General features: G+C 41.9%; 1 protein-coding gene across 1 annotated transcript in view; it reads left to right on the top strand.

Annotated features, from left to right (window-relative positions):
* Nucleotides 1-652: 652 nt before the first annotated feature.
* Nucleotides 653-17,788, top strand: part of LOC145393965 (serine/threonine-protein phosphatase 2A 56 kDa regulatory subunit gamma isoform-like) — a 294,483-nt gene continuing 277,347 nt past the window's right edge. Inside the window, exons 1-2 of the mRNA XM_080267941.1 lie at nt 653-676; nt 1,156-1,468. Of these exons, the coding sequence (XP_080124067.1) occupies nt 653-676; nt 1,156-1,468 (337 nt within the window). The remainder of the gene's footprint in view (nt 677-1,155; nt 1,469-17,788) is intronic.

Raw genomic sequence — 17,788 nt, 5'->3', positions numbered from 1 at the left:
CTTCATATATACTGTGTCAGGTAAGGGTAGCAGTCAGAAAAAACACAGTGCAGTAAAAAATATATTTTACTTAGTTACAAAACTATGCTGGCATCCACAGGTTCGTCACCTGGAGCAATTGGCATCTCATGTCAGTGCTACCAATTGTCCCTATAACACAAAACAAAGTGCACCAAACTTTAGCCTTTCAGCAGATGTTTTCACCAAATTTTACGACACGACTTTTGACTTTGAGTATACAAGAGATCTTTTCAGAACTGAATGCAGTCATCCGGCACTAGCAAAAATTAAATGAAGTACATCACTGGACTGAAGTGGTTAATCAATAGCACTGGTATACACGAATTTGTTTACCACAGTAAAGCAGTGTTCTGTCAGGGAAGATTATAGTGCTGGGACAGGAAAGTCAGGGATTAGACAAACCAAGATGATGTTCTTTGCACTGAGAGTTGTCCTGTAATTTGTTCGTAAAAGTCTGGAACTTGAAGTTAGTGTGCTTTAATAGATCAGTTTGTTCAGTATCAGTAAAGGTAAGTTTTACATCCTCTTAAACCAGGCTGTATTTAAGATGTCTCCTAACAGTATATCCAATATTTTATCCCTTGTCCTTGAAGTAGTTGCTGATATGTTTGCTTGTACGTTATTAAGCAGCATGAATTCCCTTCAGCCAGACATAGCAAGCACTTAACAACTGACATTTCAGACAAGATGAAAGCCAAGATTTAACTTGTTTTCAACCATACATAAAGATGTTTTGCTATGTCTTTTTCATATGTGTCATGGAAAGACTTCAATTACTTAGTGAAATTACATAAATTTAATAATTTTGTTACAGAATTGACTTTTGTATCCATTTGATAACAGACTATATCATTTCTCTTTCCATGACCACATGCTATATTATCTGATGCCATCCAGAAAACCAAGATGGTATCAAGCACAAGTTGTTGCACTGACTGAGTAGAAATGTAGTTGTTTCCTCCTATAAAACTAACTGCTGATTTTTCTTTGTGTGTGTTGCTTGGTGTTGTGCGTGCGTGGCTCCGCTGATGGTAACAACCTCCACAACAACTTGCTGCTGTGATCCTGCCTCCTCCACTACCACCACCTCCCTCACCACCATCTCTTCCACCTTATCACCAATATGCTAAGCAGCAGCAGCAGCAGCAGCAGTCGCAGCAGCAGCAGCAACCATCACAGCCACAGCAGCAATCACATGAACCACAGCAGCAGCAGCAGCAGCAGCAGCAGCTGGATGACCAGAAGCAGCACCAGCCAACTGTTATTGGCACTGAGGGGCCTTTAGGGCCTGCAACATCCATTAAGGATGGACTTCCTCCTCCTACACAGATTAATAAAATTAAGTTTGGCCCTGGTGCTCCCCTCATCAAGAAGGACAAACGGCAGTCATCATCGCGCTTCAACATACCCAAAAACAGAGAACTACAGAAGCTTCCAGCAATTCGAGGTGAGTTCTGCAAGTTTTGTTTTTTTAGTAAAGTACAGTAATTCATTGTTCTTAACTTCTTGAAATGCATACTGATCCTAATTTTATAGAAAGTACAGTGTATTTTTAGTGAAATTGTAGCCCATGCACCTGTATCACAAGAACAGAAGAGGACTGGTCAAAGTTTCAGCTAAAAAGAAGTAATTGTACCTTTTACATTATGAACTGTAATTTGTATGTTTTCACTAATCTGATAATTGAAAAAATGAAAGCAGATACAGAATTCATGTATAGAAATAATTGAGCTAAATTTATACTAGGAACATTGAGATTACTCAAGATAACTCATCCTTTCACATTAAGGGAAAATGTATGCTGCAATTGAAAAAAAAAAAAAAAAAAAAAAATATATATAGATATATATATATATATATATATATATATATATATATATATATATATATATATATATATAAAACCTGGACAGTAAAAGTTTGACAGAGATGGGAATGGCAAGATGATTGTGTAGTCTGCCTGTCTGTCTGTATATCTTTAGCCAGATGCCATAATCCAAGAATGGATGGCCACAAACAGATCACTTCCATATCATTTAGGGCATTGCCATCAGGCTTCCTTCTCTCCAGCTTACCCCCTCCCCCTCCACTCATGTACCTCTCCAACCCATACCTTTATCTCATTCTCAGCCTTCCCCTGTCCATTTCCCCCCTCCGCCTCGGTCACATACACTTTTCTAGTCAATGTTTCATTCTTCATCCTTTCCACATGGGTGAGTAATGCTTCACTGAATGATGGAGCTTCAAATGAAGAGCTGGAGGTCTGGGTAGGAACTGAATGCATTAATAATCTGTAGTCAGCATTAAATTATCAACATACAGCAGCTGCCAGGGGAGGCCAATTCTTAACTCACTTGGGAGTGCTTCAAGCACCAGAATACTATATGCAGCAGAAGGCTGAGAACAGGTCTCAGGTGCGCTCAAACATTTACGAAGTATTCCATTTACGGGCCTCCATTCACTCTTACATGTGTACTTGTTCCTTTGTACTCTGTCATAACTATTCTTACAGCTCACTCCTCATCACCCACCCTTCTCATTCCCCATTGTACCACCTTGCTAGGTACTGTACCGTATTAAAATTGATCTCTAGGTCAACAGTGAAGTACAGCTCTCTCTTCTCTTGTAGTTTTTGTGGAGTTGCCTAATTATAAAATTGGATTGTTGGTTCCTTTGTGGTAGTGAAACTAATGCCTGTATGCTTTAACAGTACTGTGGCATTTCACATTTGTGCAGTTGGCTTTCTCCACAAGTGGATACCAAAGTTTGTCCATATGCTTAGTCACAATTGTGGAATGGTGTGAGATTCGTAAGCCTGACTGTACAGGAGCAATGAGTTTATGGTATTTCATATTATTAAGTGCATTTGACAATGATTCCAAAGAGCCCTGTTGCACTTCACATATAAATCCTTCTAGTTTTGGCATTCAGAGATTGCACAAACTTGACATTCCACAGTTGAGGATTCCACCCATTTTAAAAGCATATCATTTAGCATGGTGTGCAACTCACTGTCTACACATTTTTGTTTGAACATATGACCATAAATTACATTATTATTGCTCAATCACTTTCAGAACCACTTCATGACTTTCATTTTCAGAACTATCAGGTCTCCATAGTTACCACAGTTGAGTACATCCCTTCCTTTATGAACATTCACAGTCACTGTCTTATCCAGTCATATAATGTAAAGTACTTATTTACACACACACACACACACACACACACACACACACACACACACACACACACACACACACACACACACACACACACACACACACACACACACACACACACACCATAAAGTGAAGAATATTTCAGAAGGACTGGTGAGTGATGAATAGGATGGCTTTAGAAATGTGTGGGATGTGTAGATCATATATTTGCAGTGATGTGGAGAAAATTTTAAAAAGAAACATAACTTGTTTATGTCATTTATAGACCAGAAAATGACTGTTTTGCCTTTGTATGAAATGGATGGAAGGCTGTTGAATGTTTTAAAAAAGCCTCTGTAAGGGTAGGTGACAATTGAAGTGAGTGGTTTAAGATCAGAGCTGGAGTGAAACAAGGTTGTGTAATGTCCCCATGGATATTCAGTATACTGTATATATGAGGTTTTCGTTTCGTTTTCGTTTCGTTTTTAAAGGCTCCAACATGCTTGCATGTGTTGGCCTTGGTCACCTAATGGCGGCTCTCCACGCTGCACGATCCATTGCAGCCTCACTGTTCAGTCCCTTAACCCTAAGGTCACACTTAATGACCTCGTTCCATGTCTTTCTCGGTCTACCCCTCATAACCCCACCCCCAGTATTAACACTTCTCACCTTCCTCACCCAATTATCATCCCCCATCCTCTCCACATGTCCAAACCACCTCAATCTACCTCTCCTCATCACAACACCAATACACTCCAGTCCCATCCTACCTCTCAACTCTTCCATTGTAAACCCAGCCCCTCCATGCCTTGGACGCAGGAACGCACTGCACATCCACCTAATCATTGTCATTTCTGTACGTCTGAGCCGGCGAATATCTTCCTCCTTCACTGCCCAGGTCTCACTGCCATACAGCATTACACTCCTAACACATGCTGCATACAAAGACCCCTTTGCACGTAGGGAGAGCCCTCTCAATGTCAGGATAGGCAACAGCTCCCTGAACTTCTTCCAACCACTTCTTACCCTAGCCACAGAGCTAGCTCCAGCCTTTAGCTTGTGGGGAAGGGGGGGGGGGTGGAACTTATGTTCTGAGTTGAGACTTTAATCCCCATCAAAGTACAGTATGCCCCCTGGGATTCAGTGCACTTAGCCCAGCAGTCCTTCCATTGCTGAAAACATTTTGCAGGTTTTTAGGATCACCAACAACATCTTTGCCACATTTGGCTTTATTTCATTTGTGTCCTCAAATCATGAACCCTTCAGCAGCATCTTCAGTTTAGGAAATAGCCAAAAGTCACAGGGAGCCATGTCAGGAGAGTGGGAGCCTGCCGGACCTGTGTGATCTTGCGTTTAGTCAAAAAAAACCAGGATGAAATGGGATGAGTGAGTAGGAGCATTGCCATGGTGGACCTGCCAGTCCTTCACCTCCTGTTGTCTTGTGTGATGCACTGCATTCAGTAGGCAACAGACAGCTCCCAGTTAGTACTCTTTATTGATTGATTGGCTTTCTGGAGTGTATTTGTAATGAGCAACACCCTGGTAGTTGAAAAAAACTGTCAGCATGAGCTTCACCTTGCTCCAGACCCATCGTACCCACTTTGGCCTTGGTGGTTGCGGTGACTTCCAGTGTGACGACTGATCTTTCGTTTCTGGGTTGTATTCATGCACACAAGACTCATCGCCAGTTATTGTCTTCTTGAAATCTGGATTTTGATTAGTGAAGCTCACATGTTCCTAGCTTCACGAAGGTGGAGATCATACTGCTCAGGTGTAAGGAGCTTTGACACAGATTTTGATTCAGATCAGCGCATGGTCAGATCTTCAGCCAAAATTACTACTGCTGAACCATAACAAGTGCAGAGTTCATTTTCAATTTCTTATTGTTATATGGTGGTTTTCCAACTTGAGGGTGAGAAACTTCTCAGTCGCTTCCAGATTTCTGCTTGTGGAAAGGCCTGCTGGAACACTTGTCACCCTCTATTGACATTAGGCCATTTCTTTTAAACAATTGTACTAGTCCTTAATTAACGTAACAACCTTAGCATCATCGCCAAGAGCCTGCTGAATCTTACTGATCGTTTCAGATTGCATATCGCCAAGTTTTTGACAAACTTTGATGCAGTATTTCTTGATTTGCTCAGTCATTGTGGCATAAAACGAAAATGTGACAAGCAAGAAGAATATATCCTCAAACACACACTGCTCGGCAGTGACTGGGCTGGACGACAGTGCTGAATATATGTAAGCATACGTATAACAATTCAAGGTCATGCTTCACTGAGTCACATCCCCTTGCTCCTACTGGTGTACAAGAAAAAAAAATATGGCCAGGTACTTTTCAATCAGGCCTTGTTTGTGTAGACAGATAGATATGAGTGGGGTTACAGGAGAAGTAAAAACTTAGAGTTTTAGAAAGAGAGAGGGAAGGATGTTGTTGTTGTAAATCCTAGTCATGCCTGGTTTAACAGACCTGTCGACCTCAGGTAAGCAGCTACCCCTAAGGAGTCATCCCATTGGTTCCCATTGATGTTATGTATTTCTTAGTTTGGCACTGTTATGCAGTGCTTCATAGTGTGGATTATTGTGTGTATGCTTGTTCTACAAGTGGGGCACATGTCTGTGATTCCACCCAGCCCAAATCTAAGCTGGTAAAAGAGCAGGGCTGAGTCATGTCTTGTTCTAAACTTTGCTAAGTAAACTCAGTCATCTTTATTTAAGGATACCTCTGATGGGTGGATGTCAGGAAGGGCAACTTACAGTATAGAGTTCTGGCTTAAGTGTTACATTGCCGTATGTGTGAAATGGGTATGTAAGTGTTTCTTCATTGCCAGAATTGGAGTGTCTGGAGGTATTGGATGTTGCTGAAGAGAACCTGGTAATGTTTTGTATGGTAATCATTTTTGTGTCCAGTTGTGCTGGAAGAATACTGCCACTGTATTCCCTGCGTGTCGTAAAAGGCGACTAAAAGGGGTGGGGTGAGGGGACTAGGGACCCCCTCCTCTGTTTTTTAGTTCCTAAAAAGAGACAGGCCAGAGAAAGGGATGGGGGATGGAGTTATCCCCGTACCCTGAAGATTGGGTCTATGAATGTGCGTGGATGTAGTACAATTGAGGCTAAAAGGGAGGAGATTGGGAGAATGTTTGTGAGAAGAAAGTTGGATGTGTTAGCTTTTGAGTGAAACGAAGATGAAAGGGAAGGGGGAATCTATGTTTGGAAGTGTGAATGGAAGATTGTCAGGTGTTGATAGAGGAAGGGCAAGAGAAGGTGTGGCCTTGTTAGTGAGTCCGGAAGTACAGCAGTGTGTGATTGAATGGAAGGTGTCATCGAGACTGATGTGGGTGAAAGCGAAATTTGAATGTGAGTTGTGGGTGTTTGTGAGTGCATATGGGCCTGGTAGTGAAAGGGATGAACAAGAGAGGGAGTCTTTCCTGAATGATGTTGAAGAGTGTCTGCAGAGTTTTGGAGCGAATGTGAATGTGGTAATGATGGGAGATCTGAATGCTAGAGTGGGAAATGTAGCAGTTGAAGGCGTAGTTGGTATGCATGATGTGCCTGGAAGAAATGAAAATGGGGAACGAATGATAGCGATGTGTGTTGAGCGAGAGATGGTGATTGGGAATACGCTGTTTGAGAAGAAAGATATTTATAAGTATACATGGGTGAGACAGGAGGGTGGAAGGGTTGTTGATAGAGCCTTGATGGACTATGTGGTTGTGTCTAGGAATGTAATAGGAAGATTGTTGGATGTGAGAGTTCTGAGAGGGGAGGGTGGAGGTATGTCTGACCACTACCTGGTGGAGGGAAAGTTAAGAGTAGGTAAGAGATGGGTGAGAGCTAGGAGGGTTAGGTGTGGCAGGGAGGTTTTGAAAGTGAATGAGTTGGATAAAAGAGAGAAAAAGATAGAGTATCAGGAGAAATTGAAAGATGAGTGGAACGCAGTGAAAGATCGGGAAAATGGCAGCGTGGAGGAGGAATGGCAGTTGTTTAAGAGTGCTGTGGTGGGGCATGCAGAAGAGGTGTGTGGTGTGAGACGTGTGGGTGGTGGTGTAAGAAAAGGAAGTGAATGGTGGTGCGAGGAAGTAAGTATGGCTGTGGCTGAGAAGAGACGTGCATATGAAGTGTGGCTGCAGAGGAAGGATGAGATGTCATATGAAAGGTATAAGGAAAAGAGGAATAGAGCGAGAAGGGCTGTGCGTGATGCTAAAGTGGCAGCAGATGAGAGGTGGGGTAGGCGGCTGACAGAGAATTTTCAACAGAATAAGAAAATGTTTTGGAAGGAGGTGAAAAGGGTGCGAAAGGGAGAGTCTGGGAAGGAAGAACGAGTAAAAGCAGAGGATGGAAGGATGTTAATTGAGATGGATGCAGTAAGGAAGAGATGGGCAGAGTATTTTGAAAGATTGTTATATGTAGAGGAGGAAAGGGTGGCTGAGATTGTGGCGGATAGAAGGGTGCAAGGAATAAATGTGTTGGGAGAGTTGAATGATCCTTTGATCACGAAGGAGGAAGTGGAGAAGGCAGTAAAGGAGATGAAAACAGGGAAAGCTGCAGGTATGGATGGGTGTGCTGTGGAATGCCTGAAGGGTGGTGGAGTGACTATTGTTGACTGGTTAGTAAGATTGTTGAATGTGTGCTTTGAGAAAGGTATGGTGCCAATTGACTGGGCAAGTGCTTGTGTGGTCCCGTTGTATAAAGGCAAGGGTGATAAGTATGAATGTACTAGCTTTAGGGGTATAAGTCTGTTGAGTGTGGTAGGTAAAGTGTATGGTAGAGTGTTAATTATGAGAGTTAGAGAGGGTACAGAGGGAGTGATTAGTGATGAGCAGTGTGGCTTTAGGAGAGGGAGGGGATGCGTTGATCAGGTGTTTGCTGTGAGACAAGTGTGTGAAAAGTATTTAGCGAAAGGCAAGGATGTGTTTTGGGCATTTATGGATTTAGAGAAAGCGTATGATAGAATTGATAGGGAGGCTTTGTGGACTGTTTTAAGATTGTATGGACTTGATGGTAGGTTACTAAAAGGGGTGAAAAGTTTTTATGTAAATAGTAGAGCGTGTGTAAGAGTGGGAAATGCTGTGAGTGATTGGTTTCCCGTGAGAGTGGGGCTGCGACAGGGATGTGTGATGTCGCCTTGGTTGTTTAATGTTTACATGGATGGTGTTGTAAGGGAGGTGAATGCAAGAGTTTTAGGTGGTCTGAGTCTGGTGAATGTTGATGGAGGAGAGTGGAATCTGAAGCAGCTGCTGTTTGCAGATGATACTGCACTGGTGACTGATTCAGAGGAGAGATTGAGACAGTTGGTAGAGGAGTTTGGAAGGGTGTGTGAAAGGAGGAAATTGAAAGTAAATGAGAATAAGAGTAAAGTGATGAAGTGTACGAGGTTGATAGATGGTAGGGGGGTGAATATAGTTTTGAATGGTGAGTTGCTTGAGGAGGTGGATTGTTTTAAATATCTAGGATCACATGTTGCTGTGGATGGAAGAATAGATGCAGAAGTGAAGTTTAGAATAAATGAAGTAGGAAAGGTGCTGGGAGGAATGAAAAAAGTGTTTAAATGTCGTTCGCTTAGAATGGATGTAAAGAGAAGGCTGTATGAGGGTGTTGTGGTACCGACTGCATTATATGGGGCTGAAACATGGAATGTGGGTGTAGCAGAGAGGAAAAGTTTGAATGTAATGGAGATGAGATGTCTGAGGAGTATGTGTGGAGTGACGCGTATGGATCGAGTGCGAAATGATGAAGTGCGAAGGAGAACTGGAGTTGTTCGGGAGATGGCTGGTAGAGTTGAGCAGAAGGTGTTGCAATGGTTTGGGCATATGGAGAGAATGGATAATGAGCGATTGGTGAAAAAGATAACTAGATCTGATGTGAGAGGTGTAAGGCTGAGAGGAAGACCACGAATAGGATGGATGGACAGTGTGAAGAGAGCGCTGGATGCGAGAGGGATGTCTGTTGAGCAAGGAAGAATGGCTGTGCGTGACAGAAATAAATGGAGAGAAATTGTGAATGAATAAGTGATGACGCAGCCCTGAGGGGATATTCTCCCGCATTTGGTCTGATCAGCTAGTCAGGTCAGGTGCGGGTAAGGGGATGGGTCTGTTATGATGTGGCAGGGGTAAACCAGTTCTGCTGTCAGGCCCTGCTGCGGATGTCACTGATTGCATTGCGCAGTTGACCCTTGTGCGGTGTGATGCGGTGAGGATGTCCGTTCTCCCCTTTGGGGCTAAGATGCGAATGAATGTGTTTGAATGGATGAGTAAATGGAGAGTGAGTCGTCCTGTCTCGGCTACCTCCCTTTCCTTGGGGGAAGCAGCCTAGGTATATAGATAGATAGATAGGTAGAGTTGTGCTGTGTGACTGTGTCATATAATGACAAAGGTGTTGTGTGTTAGCACAGGCCACCACATAGATTTGTAAGCCTCTCATATCAAGATAATCTCCAACAGGGAAGACTAATTTGAAGTGTAAGTGAGGTGTGGGACTGGTGTTGGAGTAGTCATTGATGATACCTAGAGAATTGTTCTGAATGATTTGCAGGGTATTGTAGTGGGTGTTAGATAGGATGAGGGTCAATTTTGGGGAGGCATGAGATATTGCTGATGTAATAAATTGTTTGTAGAGTTGGGGGAAAGTTTCTGTTTATTGGCCAGTCTGTCCCTGTTGTTGCCCAGAGTATTGTACTGTTATTTTGGGTTAAGGGCACACCACTGGTATGTCATCCTTGAAAGTGAATCCAGTGTCATATGTCACTCCAAGGATCTTATTGAAGAGGTTGTGTTGCTCAGGTATATTGTTAATTGTGATACTAGAGGTGCAGCTGTGCTCATTATTGCTGCTGGTGTTGAGTGTAGTAGTGGACTTGGCTAGAGCAATTGTCTGCCTATTGTCCTTCACCCAGGGGTGAAGTATGTTGAGGTAGCCTTGTTGCAGTTTGCTGACTGTGTTTTCAATGTGATGTGTGAGACACATCTAATAGAGTAGTAATAGACTCCATTTACTCATACTCAGTTCCTCTTGTGTTTGGAGTCCCCCAAGGATCTGTTTTAGGCCAAGTTCTGTTTGCAGTTTCTGCAGAGTAGTTTATCATCTCTACTTGATGCTGATAACACTCAACTTTTTGTTAAGGTGATTGCTTATAACCCTTTAACCGCGGGCTTGATTTGCTTTTTCTTATGGCACCCGCGGGCATATTCGCGCTCCGACAGACTTTCTAAAAATATTTGCCAAAAATCAGTTATTAGTCCTAGATTATTAGAATCACATATGCTTATGGCACATACCTTCAGCTTTCTCCTGGGGTATTTGTTGAGCCTTCGTCGAGTACTGTAGGACTTGTGGAGACCTCTGAAGTTGGGTAACGAAGTCTCCACTTTACACTTCCCGACAACCCTTAATATGATTACCACAGCCTGATATTAACACTAGAAACACCATTCTATGATTCTCAAATAGTTTGGAATCCATATTCAAAAAAAAAAAAAAAAAAATGTGAAAGCAATGAAAATTACGAGGGCATATGACTTTCCCACTTGCGCTAGTTTGCCGCTGGTTTTGTCATTTATTATTCATAAAAACACTCACAGTTTATATTTCTATTACTATATAACACTTATATATATCTACAGTCTTTATCCAAAAGTTTCCTTCAGTAATAGTAGTTTATTGTCACTGTAGGCATTCAATTTCTTTCGGTAAAATATGTAGCATTCACTTTCTCGTCCTGTATACAAGCATTAAGAGTGAATGTCACTTTCACCTTCACTCTCATAATTCATAGTATTGATACATGCTAGAGTGAAACTTTCACTTTCATTACTCCAAGTATATAAACTCATATTCTTATAATACCACTCATTTACATTTCTATTTTCATTCTCTATTTTATTTACTTTATTTACATTTCTATTTTATTTACACTATGTTATGCACTGTCACTTGAAGTAACTTATAAAACTATTTTCCACTGTTCACTCATATTTATATTCATTGCTTTCACTTCCTGTTTACACATTATTTACAATTCCACTTGCACTGTTTTACTCAACAGAAAGATCGTAGTCACTCTTTTTCAATTGTCAGCCCTTTACCTCTTTCCACACGAGGTTTAGTAGGGAGTAAAGGTCACAGGGTCCTTTGCATGGGGGTGAAAAGTGGCTGAAGTTAGCAGGAGCAAACAGGCGTACCTTCACCTTTGAAGATGACAGTGAATTGATAGGGGTGGGCCGGGGTGGCCTACCTAGGGAAATGCATTACTGCCAACGTCAGCCTCTTGACAGTTGCTAATATATAGCAGTGAAATGTTTGGCAGGAAATCTAGACAATACATTATAATTTAGGTAGTTCCAGGTGAATGTAAATATCACTTAGGCTTCTCCCTTCCCTCCTTATATATATTTTTAGTACGAGAATAGATCATACGGCATATTTCAAGGGGAAATAAACAGCGAAAATTAGCGAACGAGTGCATGTGAGGTGATAATTAGCCAATTCTAGGTGTATGGCACTCACACTTACCTTATTTCTTTTTGGTATATATTATTTGGTTTAAGAATAGGGCATAGGGCTTATTTCAATGGATGAAATCAGTGGAAAATTCCAGGGAAGATTTACTTAGCGTAGCACGGCCGGGCAGGCGAGAGGAGAGGGTAATGGAGGGAAGGTAGGGAGGGAAGTCAAGAACGGGGAGAAATTGCTAAATTGTCAACAATGGATGGGAGTACAGATGAGATCAAGAGTGCTGACTTGTGTTGGACATTGGCAGTACTGATAGATGATACAAGCTACCACTTGAAAGCCCGGGGGAATTCAAAATAACACAGAATCGCAAAAGTGACGCCCCGCGGTATGATCCCTTGCTCCCAAGCGTCACGAAAGTGACGCCCTGCGGTTAAGGGGTTAATGATACCAGGAACTAAAATCCCTGATGGCTGAAATTAAGATGTGAATGGCAGAGCAGAGACTCAAGTTCAACAGTGATAAAAATGAAAGCATCATTATTTAAGGAAAGAGGAGGGGTGGTAGTATTGATAATGCCCTGACTCTGAAGATTGGCGAGTCACAACTCCATCCAGCCAGTTTTGTCCTAAATTTGGTGTATGTTTTAATTCAGAACATAATTATGAAGAACATATTACTGCAAGGAAGTTTTTTGAGGTTGTAATCTACACATTAGAAATTTGTACTATTAAAGAGAGTTGTTGAATAGACGTTGCCTTTTAACAATGGTTTATACTGCGATCTTTGTTGATTGTTATAATTCATTATAGATTGGCCTTCCAAATAATCTGCTAAAGAAGGTTCAGTTTCTGTTAAATAGAGCAGCAAGACTTATATTTTGGCCTCCCCCCTCTCCCCCTAAGAACTCTGGCTATATAATCTCTATTTTTTTTTTTTTTCGACTCTGGGCATAGGCTTCACAGCCTGCACTCAAGGCCCAGTAGTCCTCCTACATACCATACCCCACTACATGTCACCAGTTCGGCACTAACACCCACCGTCCGTATTGAATACATGCTAGGGCTGTCTCATACAGGACTGGTGTATTGGTATTGGTGGGGGTATTTTTACGACATGTCAGCGGGTCTTCTGGTAGATCAGTAAAGTCCGATTTTTATGAAATTCAAATCCTTAAACTGTTCCCTGCCCCGGCCGGGATTTGAACCTGGGTCTGGTAGGACTGCAGGCCACCTCTCTACCGATTGAGCCACCGCCTCCCCCAATATTGGCTGTCAGTAAAGTCTAAAGTGGAATTTAAAATATGTTCTCTTACTTTCAATGTCCTTGAGTATGGTGAGCCAAAGCATCTTGTTCAGTTGTTAAAACTAACTTGATCACATCCAGGTGTAATGTTATGAAGTGAAAATGATTCCTTGTGCTTTGATGAACCAGGAACTATTCAACTTTCATCTTTGTCTGATCAATCTTTTTCTTATACAGTCTCTCGGTTATTCAGTACATCACCATTATCCATGAGGTAGCCGACTTCTGTAGACTCTTTTAAGGGGCAGCTCAAAGCCATTCTCTTTTCAGAAAGTTTCATTGTGGGGAGAGACATTGTGATGGGTGATTATGTGGTTTATTTGGTGCCACATCTATTTGTTAAGTTTTACAGAATTGTATATGAGTGATATCACAGTTCCTGAGACTGTAAAATAGTAAATGTGTGTTGAGCATTAGTAAATTCTTTAGGAAAAATGCACTTTAAGAAAGTAAAGTCCAAATTGATGATGATGATGGTGATTAGTGTTATTATCATTATTATTATCATGCATGTACAATGTAGATTAAAGTGTGGGGGAAAGAACAGAACCCTGTGGAAGTATGTTAGGGAAGTTTTTTCATCATAATTACTTGGCCTTCCATGTAACATGTGCTTGTCCACCAAATAAGTAGTTGGCAAGCCAGTGTTTTGTTTTCTATGTTTGTGTTATATATTTTGATAACCGATAGTTTGCATCAGGGGATGCATCAAGACTTTATTCATGTATATCGTAAGAAGTAGTGTTGGGAGAAGCGGTGCTACAAGTACTGTTATGGTACTACGTAGTGAAGCTGCTTTTTAGTAGTAGCGAGTAACTGTAGAGTACTAATTTTTAGAGATGTACCAATGTATCGGAATCAGTATCAACTGATTTTCTGCAGATACTACGGATACCTTAAGGAATTTAGTGCGTAGCATATCACTCACTGTAAGTTATTTTGTTAAATAGAATTTGGATGTTTTATAGGAAAAATAAGTTATTGGTAATATCCAGTTATTTAGTATCATATTATTTTGAGCGCATGGTGCATAGTAGTTTAATGACAAACTTGAATAAAAGAAAGTTGCACAAGTATGGGGAACAGCCTAATAGATTGGTCTCCAATGCACTGGTATCGGTATCGGTAGTAGTGTCGGTACTGGTCCAATTATGTGGTACTGTATTGATATCGGTAATGGTCAGAATTTTGGTTTAGGTACATCTCTACTACTTTGTGTTATGAAGGGTAGTGAAACACTAGTGATGCTGCATATCAGAGGTATTCCAAGCTCTACTTGTTACTCTTGCTCTTGTTTGTGTTAGATGAGATGCCAGTCAGATGTTGGTAGGTTTGCAATCTGGCATTATTCATAACCAGACTGTGGCAAACTTGTTAATGAAAAATCTTTTTGGTAATGCAGCAATACAGTTTGGTTAACCAAATCATTTGTGTCACAGAACCTGTCAGTCTCATGTAACCTAACCTAGTCTAACTACGTAACCTGACCTTAGCAAACCTAAGCAAACCATCTAATTTAGTAGTCTTTCCCATCTTAACCTAATAAAAATGTAACCTATTCACCTTACCTAATCTAAAACCTACCCTAGTGATCAAATCCTCAGCCTCTTAACCCCTCAGCTGCTTATAGCATTCTGGATATGGTGATTGGTAGACTGCGTTGTACATTCCTGAAGAGCCGCATGAAATATGGTGAACTTTTTGGTAATTTTTCACGCCTACTGCTTGCTTGTGCTTGAAGAGTGGGTCACAAATCGTCATTGTGTAGTGTAAACTTTGTCTAAAATTTTGTCATGTTTGGTTAGGTGTAAGTGGGTCAAAACACATGATGAAATCAATTTTTCTAACTGATTTTCCCACACTACGGACATAGGAAATGTTTAGGGCCGCCACAGCCCGGGGGTTAATTGAGCCAACCCAAACCTCATGCAACCAAACGAAGTGCAGGCAGACCCCGATTAATGATACCCCTATATACGATCCCCTGCATTAGTGGCGGAGGTAGAAATACCACCCTGCCCTGCTTAACGATGGCCGAGCCCTGGTTTAACAATGGTGTTTGAGGGCTTTCAGGAAGGTGAGTGAGTGTTAGGGAGCACCACATGTCCCCTAGCCTTGGGGGGGATAGCTAGTGTTAGAGCTTATTGCTGTTAGTGTGTGTGCGCGCACGCACTTACTTGTTACGGTCTGAATGGTGACGTCATCGGAAGGGTCTTACGGTATGCAGACAGAGCCCGTGCACTTGGAAGTGTGAGGCCGGTGAGTTCGGTTGTTTCGCATCCTAATACTGGTAGCAGAGCGTGGTTAGAGCATAATGGCATCGTGCTTAACTAAGTGGCCTCCAAAACTTGAAAATGATTCTGACTTTGAGAGTTGGAAGAAGGACATCGACATATGGTGCGAACTAACGGACTTACCGAAAAAGAAGCAAGGTCTAGCCAGTCACCTTTCATTGTCAGGAAGAGTGAGGGTGGCGTCTTCAGAAATTGACGCTTCTGATCTGAAAGACGATAATGGTGTTCAGACCTTGTTGAACAAACTAGACGGTTAATTCTCGTGGACAAAGGACGTCGGCAGTTTGCAGCTTTTCATGAATTGTACACCTTCAGAAGACCTGGTGATATGAACATTCGTAAATTCGTGGCAGAATTCGAGCATGTTTATTTTAAATTTACGAAGCAGGACATGCAACTACCTAATTCTGTGATGGCTTTTATTCTTCTGGCTTCATGCAAACTTTCAGATAGTGAGCAACAACTAGTGATGTCCGCAATAACTGAGGTAACTTACGAAAATATGAAATCTGCCCTAAATCGTATTTTCGCTAGGGAAATTTGCGGGCAGAACGATGCATCAGTGTCTGCCAATGAGATGAAGAGTGAACCAGTTTTTTGGAGTGACAAAGTTGGGGATGAGGAAACGTTTTACGTTAGGGGTACTCGACAAGGAAGGACAAGGTTTCGGGGTGGTGCAGTACGTGATTGAGGTCGTGGTGATGGCCGTTCAACTGTGTCTGCTAGAATTTCCCAATGCTCATCCACCGGCAGGAGGCAGAACCCGCTCGGGCCTGATGGTAAGGTGTCAGGGTGTTTAGTTTGTGATTCTCAATTTCATTGGGCACATGACTGTCCGGACGCATATGAAAATAAAGGCAGTCAAGAAGAAAATTATGAAACAGTCATTATTTATGGGCTATGCAGATGATACAGCTAGTAGAGGTAAATTACAGACGCTAGTAGAAGAATCTAAGGGATGTGCTGTTCTAGACACAGGGTGTTCTACAACTGTATGTGGGGTTGAATGGATCAGTTGCTATCTAAGTGAGCTCAGTGATTATGAATATGAAGCTATAATAGAAGAAAAGTCATCCTCAACGTTTACTTTCGCTGATGGTGTCACAGTATCTTCCCTCAAACGTGTTACTCTGCCCTGCTACATTGGAAATATGCGTGCAACCATTGTGACTGATGTGGTGAGCTGCAATATTCACTTGCTGCTGAGCAAACGTTCCATGAAAAAAGCAAAAATGGTGATTAATTTTGAGAGTTACCAGGTCAAAATTTGTGGAACTATCGTTAATTTGAAGTCCTCATCTTCAGGCCATTACTTGCTTCCAATTTCTTTGTGACTAGGCCAAGAGTTTTGTGAAACGATCGCACTGGCATCTCTTGGGGGTGATGTAGACAAAACGGCTTTGAAGCTTCATAGGCAGTTTGAACACCCAACATCGGCTAAACTAATCAGATTTATTGCAGATGCTGGAATTGAAAGTTCAGAACTGGAGCAAGCTATCAAGGATGTATCTGATGCATGTACAGTCTGTTGTAGGCACACTAGAGCTAAGCCTCGACCTGTAGTCAGTTTGCCCATGGCATCTAATTTTAACGAAGCCATAGCTATGGATTTGAAAACTTGGGGAAGGCATTATTTCTCAGTCCTTGTTGATTTGGGGACCAAGTACTGCACCGCGATAGTAATTGCGGACAAATGTGTGACTACCATTATCAAAGGAGTATTTCGGAGCTGGATTGTTCTGTTTGGCGCACCTGGAAAAATTCTCGCAGATAATGGGTGTGAATTCAACAATGCTGAAATATGAGCATTGGGAGAGGCCTTTAATATCAAGATCATGAGGACATCTGCAGAGAGTCCATGGAGCAACGGAGTATGTGAGCATCAAAATGCAGTCATATGTGACATTGTTAGGAAGATAATGGCTGATAGCCAGTGTGACTTGGATGTGGCCTTGACTTGGGCAGTATCGGCAAGAAATGCCCTCACCAACTATGCAGGTTTTTCTCCTAACCAACTTGTATTTGGTCAAAACCCTGGCCTGCCTAATGTGTATGCAAATGATTCTCCAGCCTTGGAACCTACATCACCATCAAAAATTGTGAGGGACAATTTGAATGCTCTTCATTTAGCAAGGCAAGAGTTTATAAAGACTGAACGTTTGGCTAGGGCACTGCGGCACAACATACGTTCAAGTGACTTAAACGACATCCAAAATGGAGATGAGGTCTTCTACAAAAGAAATGACAGTCATGAATGGCATGGTCCTGGAATCGTAATAGGCAGAGATGGAAAACAAATTCTGTTGAGACACGGCGGTGTCTACATGTGAGTGCACGTGTGTCGTCTAGCACGTGCTCCAGAACAAAATACTACAGTTGGAGACAGCGTCAGTAGTTATGAGAAGAACAGTGTAGTCCAAGAGAAGCCTAATGACGATTCTTCGCAAGTATTGAATGACTGTCCACCAGATGATGAGTTGGAAAATGGTGCAGTTGTGGATGATCAGCCTCCCACAGTTTCTCTTCCAGTTAAGGAGCCTCCCAAGGTTTCTGTTG

The sequence above is a fragment of the Coenobita brevimanus genome, chromosome 26 (genome assembly GCF_032717465.1).
Source record: "Coenobita brevimanus isolate Jiangsu-jjx chromosome 26, ASM3271746v2, whole genome shotgun sequence".
Lineage (NCBI taxonomy): Eukaryota > Metazoa > Arthropoda > Malacostraca > Decapoda > Coenobitidae > Coenobita > Coenobita brevimanus.
The sequence above is the reverse complement of the archived record's forward strand: the minus strand, read 5'-3'. Positions and strand labels throughout refer to the sequence as shown.